This window comes from Anopheles marshallii, chromosome 2 (genome assembly GCF_943734725.1).
Source record: "Anopheles marshallii chromosome 2, idAnoMarsDA_429_01, whole genome shotgun sequence".
Classification (NCBI taxonomy): domain Eukaryota; kingdom Metazoa; phylum Arthropoda; class Insecta; order Diptera; family Culicidae; genus Anopheles; species Anopheles marshallii.
In genome coordinates this window covers 90558566-90574671 of record NC_071326.1, presented here as the reverse complement: position 1 = coordinate 90574671, position 16106 = coordinate 90558566, and the positions used below count along the sequence as shown (strand labels likewise).

Sequence of the window (16106 nt, the reverse complement as noted above, 5' to 3'; positions counted from 1 at the left end):
AATAAAGGCAAAGGATAACATCGTTGATTGATCTATCTATTGTAGTTGTCTATTTATGCACATCTTTAAAGAAAACGTTCTTTGTTTTGAAACGTATTTTACACAGTAAAGTACAATCAGCACACCTTTTCGCCATTTTTATCGCCTACCATCTCTCTGTCTCTCGTTCTTTTGTCACCATGAACGATCGCAACGCACTGTAGGCAATGGTCGTTCGCTTATATAAGAAGCCTCAGTATATAATTGAATAATGAAACAGCAGAGTGGGTCAAATGAACATAATCTACACCTAGCCTGCACTGATTCACCTTGAAGCGGGTTGAAGTTCTGGTTCAGATGGAGAGGGGAAGGGGGGGTGTGTAAAAGGAAAATTGATTATCGTATTACTTTTATGTCGCACGGTCATTCGTCTTTCGGGGTACGGTTACATGCTTGTTTCGAGCGAACATTGATTAATTTGCATTTGCACAAAACGCCATGAAAAGGCAACATCTTCTGCGGATTGAAAAACCGTCCGCGCCATGATGGTTTGCTGACCCTGCCGAGAGGGTGGTGGTATCGAACACGTGTTGCATTGGTTCAATTCTGCCATGCGTTTACGGACTGGGCTTCCTGCAGAAAGAAGGGGAACCCGACTGCACACCCTGCATTACGCCATTTTCCTTTCGGCGTACAGGGGCGTCCACCGTCCGAAGCGTGTAATCGACACCCTCTGTTCTGTTCGTCCTTCGGCTCGCAGGGTGCGTGAAATGGTGGCCTGGGTAAACATGGCTGCCTTTTTGTCCCCCCAACTCGCGCTGTTGTGCAGTAGGGCTTCACTGTTGCGGTGTGCGTTCGTGTTTGGTGAGTTGCAGTGGACCGGAGGGACCGGAGGAGGAGTCGGTAAAAGCGGTGACGGAACTGGAGCGACGGCGACGGCGATGACGCGAACCGCCACCATTCGTTGGACGCCCAGTCCCGCCCGTTTCGTGCGGTTCATCGTTGGAATCGTCGTCGTGCACGTTGATTTCCTCGTCCGAATCGTCGCTCGGTGCCGGGCTGGCTGAGTCCAGGTTGGAGGAACCGGTGGTGGCGGCGTACGAGCGCGACAAACCCGCGAATAGGGCCGCCGCCGACGTTGGCACGAGCGACCGGAACGCGCTATGCTCACCGCCCATTAATAATGGAGTTGATGCTGTGACTAATGATTGCGCCGCCTGTGCCGCCGCTACTGCCGCTGCCGCCTGGGCTCCCAGGGCGGCCGCCGCCTGTGCTGCCTGGGCCGCCGGCGAGTTGGATCGGTTGGGGTGCAGATGGGCCGCGTGATGGTGGTGATGGGGTGGCAGCTGAGAGGAGGAGCCCCCTGGCTGATGGGATGCAGCCGCCGAGCCCGGCGGTGGTGGCGGAGGCGGCTGCTGGTGAAAGTGGTGCGGATGAAGCGCATGATGGTGCGGGTGGGTGAGATGGTGGTGCGGATGGTGCGGATGGTGCAATCCTGTCGCCCCCTGAAGATGATGGGGAAGATGGTGGTGACCGGGCAGGGGAGGGCCCGCTCCCGGCGAACCGGAGGAAGGGTGCTGGGAATGGGCCAGGGCCGCCGGTCCCGTTGAGCCCGGCGCTGGCGGCTGCGACCCGGTTGGCGGCGGCGGCTGCTGTTGCTGCTGCTGCTGCAGCGGCGGCGGCGGCGGGGAGCCAGGGGTGAAAGCGGAACTTGCCGTTCCCGCCACCGCCGCCGCACGCGTGCTCGGCGAGGTGGACCTTTTTAAAAGATTCATTCTTTGATGACGTCGCCATTTCGCCCGTCTGTTGGAAAACCAAACCTAGTAGTTCAAGTTATAAGTATATTAGCTCAAACACTTATAGCTAAGCGCGAAAAATTTCCTCGTCTGTTTCGGATTTCGGAGTCGGAGCAAGCGACGGTTCGTTGGTTAGCAAGATGGTGGAAGGAAACGGTTCGAAAGGGGTTAACGCGCTTGCCCGACCACCGTTGGACAGTTTGGCGGTTCCAAGAAAGCGAAGGAAATTTTTCTATCCCATGGCCTGATAGTTACCTGTACGCGGGCTTCACTGAGGGAGGTACGAGACGCGAGACGTTCGCGCGTGCTGACGCAGGGATAGTGCGACTTGTCGAACTCCTTTTCCAGCTCCTCGAGCTGCTCCGGGCTGAAGGTGGTGCGGTTACGTCTAAACTTTGGTTGATCGCCGTCCAGGCTGTTGGAGTCTTCGCCCTCAATGTCTGAAGAATGAAGAAGACATGGAATAGATTAGAACTGTTTGTAAGCAATTGAGAACTGCAAGGAAGATCTCAAATACTGTATCACCAGAACTGAATAATGATGTAAAATACTTACCGATTAATCGATTTCCGTCTGGCGATCCGAGTGTCTCATGCGAACCGGAACCGGGTGATCCAATCGTACCGGGGGTAGTGCTACCCCCAGGCTGCGACATATTGGGTAGTCCTTGTCCCGGGGACCACAGATGGGTGGGAGTTGGCCAAGGAAATCCACCGTATGGCGGTGGTGGATAGAGCCCATAGCCAGCCGCCCGAGCAAACTCAGCCGCCGCTCTTTCTGCAGCCCGATTACGCAGGATTCGGTTGATAGAGGACACCGACGGAGCAGTCGCATTTGTACAAACACCTAACAGAGCGGGAAAAGAATCGGGACAAAAGAGGATTAGCTAAACACGTTCAAAAGCAGTTGATGTCTTCTTTTGATGAGCAGCTTTTCAGGCAGCTCCTCTCTCTCTCTCTCTCTCTGATCGGAAAGTGAGGTCCTTTTTGACGGAAGTCAAAACCACTTGTCAAAGTGCTGTCAGTTGGTCTATTTTTGGTAGGTTGTGGCAAGGCACGTTACCGGCCGCGTTAGTTACGGTTTCGCTGCGTTAACATTCCGCACATTTACCCGCACACGCTACGAGAATTTCGGGCCATCTTCTTGGCTTGAAGTTGAGCCCTGTCAAGTGGTCGTTGAGATTTCAATTTGGACCCGCAAGTTACCGAGAAATGGGGCTTAAGAATTTATCTCCCGCCGGGTAGCCGCGGCTGCAGATCGATTTCACAGTCAGTGGCAAAGCGGACCCTGTTCGTCGTCACCCCATTCGGTGGGACTGTATTTTGGAACGTTATCCCTTCAGCTTGAAGACTTCATCCAAAGGCAGTGACAGTTGCGTATCATAACCTTCCCGAAAAGACGGATACAATACACATCCGTACAACAACGTAACACGCCGATCCAATCATTCCCGGGATGCCTCGGAGTGCGTCTGTTTCTGTTGGGTGGTTTAATTGGTGGTCCGAGGTTTCGGCGCTTGACAGCGATTATCGGAACGGACAGGCAGGAAAATGAAATCCTCCAAGAAATCCCGAACGTCTCCGGCTACTGCACCGCGGGAAGCCCTGTCGATGCCTGACTAGCGGATGAGTAAGAGAGACGGGATCAGCTTAAATGCCCTTCAATCAGAAAACCGTCAACAATTTACCGATGGAGGCACACGGCTATGCCGGGACGGTATTTCAGCGCAAAATGTGTCTGAAGAGAACGGAACGGAACCTTAGCGCACAACTCCACGGGATGCTTAGCGATATGGAGAAGTGTGGTCGAGTAGATCCGAGTGTAAACAAGAATTTTTACACACCAAATTAGGGATTCCGGAGGGTCGTTCGACTGAATGCAGGGTTCGAAGAATTGTGGTAGTGTCGATGCGCCCCAACGGCTTTGCCGATACGTATAAGCAAAGGTCAGCTGCTGTCTCCGAAATCGCTTCTCTACCAAATGGGCTCCAACGGCTACACGCATACACAGAATTAACGAACACATGGAACCCGATTCTTGCAGGGTCCTTTAAGATCAACTTCATCCAGCGCAGCAGCTCTCCCGGAAAGTGAAGCCTTTCCCGTTTCAAAGAAGCACACCATAGAGAGCCTCGGTGGTATTAAGATATTTTTCTAAGTATTATCCGAACCACTGGGCACGTGATATTAATATGACAATTTTAACACATTCTTTTGTTTCGCTTTTGCAGGTTTCGCATTGGCGCTTGGCCGCAAACTTCCGTGCCTGTGGTTGTGGTTATGCCTAATTTATGGACTACGTTTTTGTGATATCAAAATATCCCCAAATAGTCACAATTGTGGAAGCATTGAATGAGCTGTTGTTGGGTCATACCTGATAGTTTTCATCAGATCTAGAACTTTTTGCACCAATCCAATTTTCTGTCCAAACTCTAAGCAACTAATTGATGCTACCTCATTTGTTTTAATTCTTCATGAAAGGGGCACAATTTGTGAGTCGCATATGGAGATCATTATGATCCCGTACCAAATAACCTTTCTACAACGGCGAGACAGCGCAGAGCAGAGGCTCGTCCGTATCATTTTTATCAGCCCATTTCATCGTCCAATTAATACCCGATCAACGAACGGACAAGACCTGCTGTGTGCGCTTTGCCGCTAGCTATTCCCGACACCCGGCAAGAGGATCGCTTACCCGGTGGAGATGATTTGCGAGATTGTTGCTAAACATATTCACCCGGTCGATGGGTCAGCAGCGCCTCGGCAGTCCATCATTTGCCGTCGATGGTATCTAACCGGCTTGAGCCGCTGATCCAAAAACATGTATAATCCACGGGTTTCCGAAGTCTCGGAACCTGAGCTATGCTGAGTCACGAATAAGCGGGGCGCAGTTATTCCTAGGCCTTCTCCGGGACCCCGGTCAAGATCGTCGGAGTCGACGCGGAGATCCAAACAAAACAGAATGGTAGCAAACGCACGCAGAGAGCCGCCGCCACGCAGGAGCTACACCGGAATGTGTTGGGTGAGCAATTGACGCCTTTCGTAGGAAAAAGGGCTGGCAGCATACCTCACGCAGTCGTCGGGCAAGGTAGGTTGCCAGAGTGAGTGCGGACGATATTCGGTGAATATTTCGAACACACCAACCGTAGCGCGGGCCAACATTTAACCATCAATCATGTGGAAGTTTCGCACCCGCCGCAGGCATACTCGGCGGCCAGCGCAGAGCAGCCAACGCGTCTGGACAGAAACAGCCAACGCTTGTGAACGGTCGAGCGATCGCGTAATAATAGTTTATCTACACTGAAGTGGAAGTATTATCATCAAAATATTGTTATTGTTGTGTTATTGATTAAGTTTTCTCTTCCTTCTGCCGTTTGCTTCGATGTCGAACAAATGAGCGACCGTTTGAAAAAGAAATCCAGTGAGCACGAAACCGAACCCATCCCGAACTCGATTCCCAGCTCGTTTGTGTTGTGCTATGCCTCCCCATGATTCCGTGCGCCCGTTTTGTTTGCCCGGTGCGTCTGGAGGAGAGCCAACCCCCGTCCGCGGGGTTTTCCTGCTCGCCATTGTGACTATTGAATTCGGTACGGAGTGAACGGTTTATTTCACTTTTTTTGTGTGTGTAGCCGTTGTTGTGTGTTTCCCCTCCCATCCCGGGCGGTTGACGGGTTGACGAAGATCGGCCCAGCAGTAGCGGCACCGGTTGAGACGAACCGTTTATATCGAAAATGTGTAATTAATCCATTTCCAAATAATCGTCGAATGGGGCAGCGGAGCACCGGAGGCGATGAAACCTTTGGCGGTTTGTGTCCCTGTGCCTTCCGTGCGTTTGGTTGCGTGCGGGAGTAGTAATGCTCTCGGAATCAAAAACTCACCGATCGATGGGTTAGATTTTTCGGGTGGTTTCAATGACGGTACGCATGATGATAACTGACAGCTGAGTTTCACCGACTTTGTAGAATCTCTTTTTTTGAACTTTAGCTTGGGCACGAACTATTTTAACTAGTTGTGTAAGGCTTCTGTGTCGGTTGATGTGGCGCTTTTTTGCTTTCCTAGGATCGTTTCGTTTCAAACGTTTCGATGAATTTACAATATTGAACATCTTTTGGTGGAAAGGGATGATTATGTATTGTGATGTATTAGAGTGTGAAAGCACCTTATCGAGGATGTTAATATATCCTCACAACAATAAAAGAAGTTTAGTTGATATTTTTTTAATGACACTCATTCAACAAGTAGATCAGCAATGGGGTAGAGCGTAAGTAATTATTTAAACGAAATATGTTGGGTTATTTTGAAATTCATTCTGACCGGTGCAGGCAATTCGCAATTTGGGTGAATTTCTATAGAACTGTAGAAAAATCAATCATATCCAACCTGCGTAATAAAGCCATGGAAATAAAAAGTTATCTGCTCGACCGTGGGTGCTGGAACTCGTTCTGGCAAACACTCAATACAGCGTTGCCAAGCACAGCTCCCAATACAACGGCATCCGAACATTTGTAAAGCCACGAGTGTTAATCAATTTTCCGGTCGCAGTTCTATAACAACAGGCACCGATCGAGAAAACACGACACCGGACTTCCTTCGTCGGGCTTCCAAACTCATCCACCAGAGGGAGCGTATCACTTCTCTGCTCCTCCCGCTCTAAGTGGTCGATATATTCCGTGCCGTAATTAATTCAGTGCTTTATTAGAGATTTTATGGATCGAGTGGTCGTAAAAATTTAAACTTTTACGATCGGGGTTTGCGATCGATTTTTTTTTTCGTGTGGTATTCCGTTGCCCCGTTTGTCGAATGGGTTTTGTATTGTCCGTTTCGGTGGCCTTGAGTTGGGCTACGCCACTTGCGACTCCGTATTGTCATCTCGTGTCTCAGCGCTGGCTATTGGGCGCCTTGAATCGATTGACACAAAACGGTCAAAAACAGGCGGCCGCAAGTAATATTTTGCAGGCATACCAGCTCGGCGTGATGATCAAAGCGGACAGGACGTTAGCAATCTCCAAATTTTACAGCGGATTTCTATCGAAAATTTGCTAAGACTAAGCAGATAAACAAAGAAAAAATAGTTCAAGGATCTACCGACGGTTTAACAAGCTTTAGAACTTGTTCCTTTTTTTACGACAGCAGCATAAAGCTCAAGTTTTGGGTTTGGAGAAAGAAAGATTCATAATGTTCTTTGAACCTAATATACAATCATGTTCCCATTTTAATCAAATCTCAATCCTATTTCGTTGCTTTGGACCCAATACCATTTTGGTGATCGAAATTTAACAGTCATCTTGGTGAGGAATGCGCCATCAGACAAACGCCAGCCATTTTTATGACCACAAATCCCTGTTCGTTGGGGTTAGATCGGTCGATCGGGACCCGGACCGGGGCATTACCGGATGGACTCGAGTTTCTGACACTAGTATTTTTACGACCACAAAACTCCATTATCGAAATGATGATTCTGGGGAAGGTTTTTGAGGGTAAAATGTTACGGTTTTACGAGCAGAAAATATAATGCCTTGTCGAGCGGTCATTCGTCCCTAGAGGTAGATGGGCTGATTGCTAGCTAGTTGCCTGGTACCCAATATTAATCCTGTGCAGTATCGCTGATTGGTGACCGTCCCATGGTGGCGCTCACGATTCTCCGATAGACAGTCGTGAGGAGCGTGTGGAGCGTATCGTCCAAATCGTACAATTGCAATCTCGTTCTATGTCAAGAAGTAAAACTAGTTGAAACAAAATTCACATGTCTTCAACCGAACCGTAGAACCGTTTCAGTGCCATTTCATGCCGACGGTACAGCAATAAATCTTTCTCCTGGTTCTGCAAAACCATCAGCCGTGTCCGGCTGACCGTACAGACGATAGTGATCTCGATAGCATTTCGATTCGTTTCGAGCCGGTACTGGGAGAGGACACAACGACCCACCTAGACTCCATTTTATCATCGGGGTGTGTTTTTGCATACATTTTCCCGCTCGCCACATCCGCGCATCCGCATCGCATTCGGCAAAAAAGCCGAACGATTCCGTACCATCCAGCGGCGGATAATGAGCCTTTCTGCTCTCACGGGGTCATTTAGAATCGAATGGGAAAGACACACGGCGTTGGATAGAGCCATCAAACGGATCGTTTAGATGCCTGGTCGCTGCTCGCTAATTAGGGGGACCTATTCGGCTCACCGCCTTTCCTTATGAATATTGTCACCTCATCACGTGGGAGCACGACTTTCGCATGCTATCGATTGATAGGGATAGTTTGTGTTTTAATGGCGTACTCTGCATCAGCGGCAAATTTTCGCCTTAAAGGATGCCCACTTATCGGCCACGGTACATTTCGCTTTGTTAGCTTCCTCAGCAGCGCCAACGGTAGAAGCTGAGCTTAATTTGATGATCAATTTGGGATTGATCGATGTCGTCAAATTTCCCGTTTTAGTGGCTTTTGCTGTCAGTCAGGAGGTTTGTTTTTATTGGGTGAAAAACACATTCGATTTTGGAACGGTTTGGAAAGCGGTGGACCTTAATGATTATGATAGCGTTGTGTCAATGCGGGTAAAATACGTTTCTAGTTAGCAGTTTAATGACTATGGACATTTTGAATTAAACATGAAGTTAGAGACGGTTAAATATTAAAACGCTGATACTTTATCCTCCCGGTGACTTATGTGTTGCTTAATATTTACTGGAAACATGGCACTGAAGTAACATATTCCAATGGTTTGTAGTCACATTTCTTTCGCTAATCATAGATGACTGGGAACGAGGGATACTCAAGTAACTCATCTGATACGAGTAGTAATTTCGTCCAAGAGACTTACGACTTCACGCATATAATGCAACGTGCAGATCACATATGGAGTCTATTAATCATGCATCAAATTATTGTTTTATTATGAAAAGAAAACAGAACATGCACTCAGCTAAGCTTCCACCAAAGTCCACTCCACTTATTTTTAGTTGTGAAGTGTGTCCCTACGTACGTGCAATCAAAGGCAAGACACTGAGCACTCGCACACATTGCACATTAGTACCACCCATGCTTGGTTGGTTGATTTATTCCTTTCAAATACGCTGTATCTTAATTCAACCAAACTTGCACTTGAGCGCAACACCATCCTACACCCTGTGCACGCGCGCACTTCGGAGGCACCATTTGTGATTTTCTTTAATTGATATTGCCTGTCGCCCGGCGCTCATTAATGTCCGCGAGTTGTCCGCGACGGCAGGTGAAATTAGAAATGTAAATTCAATCTCGCCCACCATCGGCGTCCACTCGGCAATGGGGTGGGTTCGAAATGGCAGTTGAGCAATCGGGTATTAAAACGGCAGCAGCACTGGGTGCCATGCTGTATGCCATATATGATATGCGAGCTTGATGGAACCACTTTTACATGGCACCGGTTCGGTAGCGGGACCAGATCGACCATAAACCGCTCACCGCGGACATGGAGCCTCACGTCCACGATTGGTTTTGAGCAGCGAAGCGAGCTGTCAACGGGTTGGTTCTATCGGAGCCGTTCTTTTTACACCACTTCTAGCACCGCAGCAAGACATCGATTAAATTATGCGCAATTACGTCCAAGCACCACCGTAGGTGTTCTGAAAAAAAAAATCGCCCCGAAGTGAATTGTTTGGAAAATATCTTCAGTCACTAACGACGAACCACCGCGTGCCACGAGTAGAATTATGTTTTGGAAGAATTGCTTTCGTGATGTTATTTTGAGCCGAAGGCAACGGCTATTATCAAAACAACGGGAAATTATCTCTCATGGTGGAGTTCAAGTTGGAGAAAGGAAATCGATCAAAGTTTAAGTAAATTCACCGCCCAGCATTGATTCTGGACTAATAATTGAAGTTTAGCTCTAATTATGGTGGCCCCACGTGGCCACCCGATGGATCCCGTCGAGACTGGGTCTCTCCACAAGACATCAAGACGTGAGATTTCGGTTAATAAAATTAAACTACCGCAAGGAAACTACTCTACCGCACCGGACCAGCGGGAGCCTTTTGTCGGAAGGCACACTTCCGAGTGTGGCACGGATTTCAATTACATCGTCTTCGGGGTGAGCGTCTTTAGCCTTTTATTTTCTTCCTTGGATATCTTTGAAAAGGTCATGAAATGTGTTCGACGAGATTCGGTTTCGGTTTTTTTTTTGATCGGTCGAAGTCATTTCAATTACCACATTTTCCACACCTCGGACCTTGGACTGTCGGTGCCCACACAGGAGGGGATCGATACAAAATGGAACAGCTCGTTGCAGTGAGTAATGATCCCGGAGCCGGTCAAAGATCGCTTCAGCTGTACAGTTGTGTGAGGCGTTGTTGGCGGCGGTTGGCTTTGGTGCTTGTCGGTCGGTTTTTATGACACTGATGGATATAGATTACGCATGAATACGGGATATTCGCGGGTGCGTTCAACGTCAAACGGAAAATATTTTGAACGATTATCGACACACCTTAACGTTTAACTTTTGCGAGCAAATGTACTGTATTTATGCGCTATATACGGTACCGAAATTCTCCGCTTTAAAAGGAAGTCGACAATTCATGTTTCTCTCTGTCGAGACTCTGCCCCGAAGCGTACCGGGATGAATAAAAAATGGGATCGGATCAAAAAATGAGCTCATCAGTCATTGCAAGTCATCGTAATTCATCCGCCCAAAAAGTAGCCCTCAACCATGTTTGGCTTCCAGCGGAAGCTCAAATTATGTCCCATCTGCCACCGGTACACCTCCTTCATTCACAATAAATCACACCGATTTGTGATGCATGATAAAGTGGGGTGTGCCGTGCTACCTGCTGTGCACACGAAAAGAGCCAAAGCGACTTAAAATCGGATTGATCCGCTAGAAATATGTGGAGCATGGCCGCCAGGTTCATCCTTGCTGCTTGCGGAACGTCAAGCAGCTGTCAAAATCCTCATCTGCATCCGGTGAGCGTTTTTTTTTTGTTATCCAAAGAAGAAAAACAGCTACAATTTTCCGACAAAGAAATATTACACACCGATCCGACGCACCCGGTAATCGATGTTCGATAAACCAGCTCCCGTCGCATAAATCGCACCACGAACAGTGGTCCGCCAACGTGCCTGGGAAGCAGCCGGAGTTTCGGTACGATGTTTTATCTTGCCCACGTTTGTCGCCTCCGGTGCCGACGACGTGTGATGGCGGGTCGAGATTGCGTTGCACAGTGAAAAATCCACCCATTCCGTGGGATTGCAATGAAGATTTTTCCCACAACCGGCGCGCGTGTGAGTGTGTACGTGCGTTTCGATGGGTTGCGCTAATGCATGTAAAATTGTGACAAATGTGAGAATTAAATCTCATTATAATAAACGGCATGCTGCTCCGATGCATGGTGGTGGGATAGTAGCATTAGAAACAAAACGGTATATACGGGGACGTGTACGCCGTACGAGAAACAGGAACATCCATATCCGTACCCCGTGCATTGGCGCGACTGGTTCCGACACAACAGTGCAACGTGACGTGTCATGTGGGTAAGCTACGGTGCTATAGCGTGCGAAGATTTCACTGCCAGATTAATGGCAAATCTTGGTCGACCGTGGTGTAAAGAACGGAAATCAAGAGCCGCTCGAGGGAGATTAGGATAATCATCGGAGGATGGCGTGAGCTTCAGTCTCGTATGTAGAATGATGGCATGAAACTGGTACTGCTTCGTACGAAAGAGTCGGATTTTTTTACCAGCAAGGGTTGGGGGTTTATAATGGTTCTGGTGGTTTCATAAATCATTGTACTATCGAAAATTTTATTATTTTGGATTATTTGAGAACTAAAAAGTCTTCTCGTTTTAATTATCTTATTCTATGGTCTAATGTAGCTCGTTGCTAAAAAGTTAACATGAAAAAAGTCATGCCTTTTCCAACTCCTTTCCAAAGGCAGCACAGTTTCGATCGGCAAAAGTGATAGAAATAAATAGCAATACTATGATAAATCCTTCTCCAATACTCCTTTATGGATGAAGTTCACGGAGTAGAAATTACTCGGCATCTGCAGTTTCTTGTACGGAAAGAAGGCTCAATGTCTGCGTGTGGGTATTATATTCGGGACGTATTTTGAACGCTTTATATCTGTTGTTTTTGAAGAGCACAAGGGAAGAAAGACTCCAAATGCAAACACTCGGGCAAGCAATTGTAACATATCGATCCCGTAATATAACGCTGTAATCAGGAAGGCCAACTTTGGGGGAGTTGGAATCACTAGACACCCAGAGACTCTCAATCAGATTGAGCCGATCGTGCTGTTCGACGGGAGGCGATTTTGGGACTTGTTTTGATTGGTTGTTTTTACAGCCGAAAGGAAGTCGGTTTCAGCTGAGCTCACCGAACACTCGGCGGGCAGAAGTGTGAATGTAGCGATGCGTTCCAATCGACGCTACTTGGGAGCTACGGGTATACGGGCGCGCTTTCGAACGAGCGAGCACGATGTTTGTGGACCGGGAGTGCGCACAGCGGATTTCAGCTCAAGTGGTATCGGGTCAATTGCGCACCCCTTAAGAAGATGATGTTTACTTAGCTTGAGCCAGGGCGAGCTAAACTGGCTCCTTGAAGATTAAAAATAGATCATTCGCTGGACCTGTGCTGGAGTTCAGGTGAGTACTCGTCTTTTTGTTGTGTGTGTGTGTGTCGTGCACAAATAAAAAAAAGGTTGCTGTTCAACATTTTGAGCTTCACAGCATCACGTTGGTGAAGTGGAGAAGAGCGTAAAGCGAATAAATTAATGTCCCAACAACAACGACAACAACGGCGCCATCCCTCTCACCGAACGTGCTGAATGCATGGACATGGTTTCGTTGGATAAGATTAACCTTTTTCGTTTCCATTCCAGTGTAGTCCCATTTGGAGCGGAAGGCTAATCAGACAGAGGCAGAGACCCGTTTTTGGAGCGTTGGATGCTTGTCGTTCGGTACGTGCAGCGTTTGAGAGCGTGCGAAAGAAATTTATGATTCCACACCAATGTAATCAGTTGGCACACAATCCATGCATCATCATCAGCACCATGGTTACACGCGGGGTGTTCCATTCAAATAGGTATCTGCTCGGTGCGCTATGGACAAGGAAGTAGTGAGATCGTAATCACAAAGCACAGGGACATAATTCACCTGCTCGGGACGTTGGGTAACGATTGTCTTTTAATTAGGCAAGCTAGAAAGCAACAGGTGAATGTGAGCCGGCGAACATTCGCTTTATCGCGTATGGTGAGCAGAACGACATCTAAAATTAATGTGCTTGGAGAACGCTGCTTTTGCATACTGCATGTTTTCGACAGATTTTATCAATACACTCATAACATCGTGTTCATTCCGCGGCAATAAATCATCCGATTTGGACATGGCTTATTGTTGCAACATGCAGGATATGAACTATGTCGGGTTGGGTTAACAGCCCAGGCGGAATCTCTTATTGATCGCCTTTCATATTGAAACGATGGTTTCAAAGCGCAAGACAAATTACTTGCCCCGATGCCAAATCGCACTAACATCACCTTCTTAACGCAGAAAAACGCGCAATCGAGTGATCATCAACAATTCACCGGGTTTCTTCAGAAACCGGTGGCCTTTTAGTCTTTCTTCCGCGCCATAATTACTTTTGAGTCTCATCCACTTCCACAGCTCCAGCCGCTTCGGTTGTATCTGAAGCGCACACACCCGGGCGCACTCGGTTCGCTTATCGGCCATCTAGCGGCGGCGAGAAGAAACACCGGCCCAGCACCTGAGAGAAATGTGTTAAATCAAACCCGTACTCATTCAATAAATCAATCGTTTATCATTACGTCCCGATCAGAGGCACTAGCTAATGGGTTCGGTGGGTGGAAGCGGACGAGTTCGCTTTTGGATCGGGTGGATCGTTGCGAGACACCGTGTGTGGTTAACATCCCGACGAGCGATGCTGATCGTAATCATGCTTCCTTTTGCGAGGGGGAATATCTTTGAAACCCCCGAGCTTCGGCGAGGAGTAAAGCGCGAGAAGCGCTGCAGTTTCAACTCAAAACAGTCTCTTCAGCGCATCATTTACCATCATCAACTCGTTCGGTTTGCGCAGTGGGCTTGGATGGCTCAAGATTTGCATATCATTCCGCGTTTAGTTCTCATCCTGCTCGTTCTTGTAGAAGTGGCCCTTGATTCTTGACCGAACCGACATCAGACATGGGCCAGACAATGTTCGATTTTGTCGCCGGAATTTAGTCTCGGGATTCGTCGCATGATTGAAGGCTGATTAAACCCCTGCCTGCTCACTGTCTTCAGTGGAGACGCAACTTCAAGAGCGCTTTTGGGGGAGCGCTGGAATATTTATTGTCTCATTTCGCGAGCGGAACGAGATCGATTGAGCATGATTAGGCGATGCACGTAGACGGATAGGATCAAATCGAGGCCGGCTTTCCGGAAGTGGCGTTTTGCATTGTACAATGTATTGTGGTTTGGGGCCACACACGCAGTACACGAGGCATCAGTCGCCCAGTTTCCATTACACTTACCTTCCGAGATGAGGCGCTCCCGGATTTCCCACGCGAAGATGGTCGGATTTTCCCGTTTGTACTGTTCGATCTTGGAAACGACGGCCGGTGTCGCTACCTTCGGTTTGGAGCCTCCAATCAGACCAGGTGGCCTTAGAGTGCCTGTAAGAGAGATAGACGGTGAAGTATGTTTATGATTGGCTGGGTAAAATAGCTCGTTTAGTAAACATGGTTAGCATTTGTGCTCTAGAAATGGGGCAGATTGGCTGAGACATATTGCTGTGGAGCGTTGGAATGGATTTGTCTGGAGTCTTGATTGAAAGCTAAAAGACAACATTGATTTCAAATATTCAGAAGTCGACTGTACTTGACTTTTGAAGTTGACATTAAGTGATCTAGATCAAATCAGTTACGTTACGTTCGGCCCCTTACAGCCATTATTTCCATTCAGCCATTCAGCTCACGAAAGGCACCCTCTTAAGTGTGTTCTACCCGTAACGAGTTCTTGAATTTCTTATTCACGATCTTCACCGCATCTGCACCGGAAACCCTCGGGAGGTACGCATTGACTCTAAATCAGCACCATTTGCGCGCGATGAAATATGACACGTGAAGCATAATTTCAGCCGTAACTGCTGACGTTAAAGGAGGAGGCCACCATGGATTGTGGAGTTTCAGGTCCGAACTCATGCTCGTAATTAATTACGATCTGCGATTTCAACTGCTCCGTATTACTACCCCCCTTAGGGATCCATTTTCGACCACACATCCAAGCAGGGCCCTCGCCAGCACTTCCTGAAGAGTAGCTTATAATTTTCGCGACGAGAAAATGTATCGAACATACGTGCAGCATATAAAACGAAGGGCGGTTACGGAACGCTTCCGATGACATATAATTTCACCACCAATCGCTCGTGTACCGTCGATTACTTGGGGATGATCCCTTGCACAAAGCCTTGCGGGTGGCCAGATGTGATGATGTGTGCCCATAAATAGGATCTTTTGGGGGCTGGTTTGCGTCCAGCGTGGAAGTGTTCTGCTCGCGGGTGGTCAGTGTGGTGCACCACGGTTATCAACGCCATCCGATCAGTGGCGGGAAAAATCGGCCGAATGCCACAGGGCAACCGTCCGAATGTACGAAACGGATGACTCCGAAAAACCAGACGCAGTTCAGACGAAGCTCTCGCCGACCGTAGGGACAGAAAGCTAGACGTTTACGGACGGGAACTGGGAAAATATATGCCTTCCGGCTTCCTGTGTTTATTCCGTAGCCACCAGGATCATGTAGCAGCTAATCGGTTGCTCTGCTCGGTACGCCGTTTGTCCCTGATGATGTGCACGGATCATCGTTGAGGATCATGACGGAAACAGCGTTAGAGAACGGGAGAGGGGCTCCACACTGGTCTACATCCCATCTGGGCATACCATAGACGATGGGTGATCTTCATCGTTAGATAACATGCGTCTCGCTTGTGCTACGCACGATGATCGGCTTCAAGATCTGGAAGACTTTTGGAGAGCGATCGATATCGAGCCGGCGCAGGTCTAGGGCGACGACACTCGCATCCACTCTCGGTTCGTTGCTTCCTTTGCTGCATTGCCATCGTTTTCCCTCCAGCACCACACCACATACACATTCGCTTACATATTTATAAGTCTTGCGCAAACTGTTTGTCCACTTGAATATCCACTCGTTTTTGTTGCATCTCGAATAGGGGATTTTTTTATACCTACAGCTTCTGCAGCTTGTGGAATTGCAACATTTAATCTAATTAATTGACTACGTGGTTGCTTCTCGTGGTTGTCTGCGCTACGAATGGTAGAAGCGAGGATTTCGAAGGAGCGTAAGAGGGGTCTTTCGGAC

At 48.2% G+C, this 16106-nt stretch overlaps 1 protein-coding gene across 1 annotated transcript in view; it reads right to left on the bottom strand.

The window, feature by feature from the left end:
- Positions 1-815: 815 nt before the first annotated feature.
- LOC128709553 (paired box protein Pax-6-like) overlaps positions 816-16106 on the bottom strand; it is a 39689-nt gene continuing 24398 nt past the window's right edge. Inside the window, exons 3-6 of the mRNA XM_053804560.1 lie at positions 14264-14404; positions 2331-2621; positions 2031-2215; positions 816-1799 (exon numbers count right to left, since the gene is read on the bottom strand). Coding sequence (XP_053660535.1) covers positions 816-1799; positions 2031-2215; positions 2331-2621; positions 14264-14404 — 1601 coding nt within the window. The remainder of the gene's footprint in view (positions 1800-2030; positions 2216-2330; positions 2622-14263; positions 14405-16106) is intronic.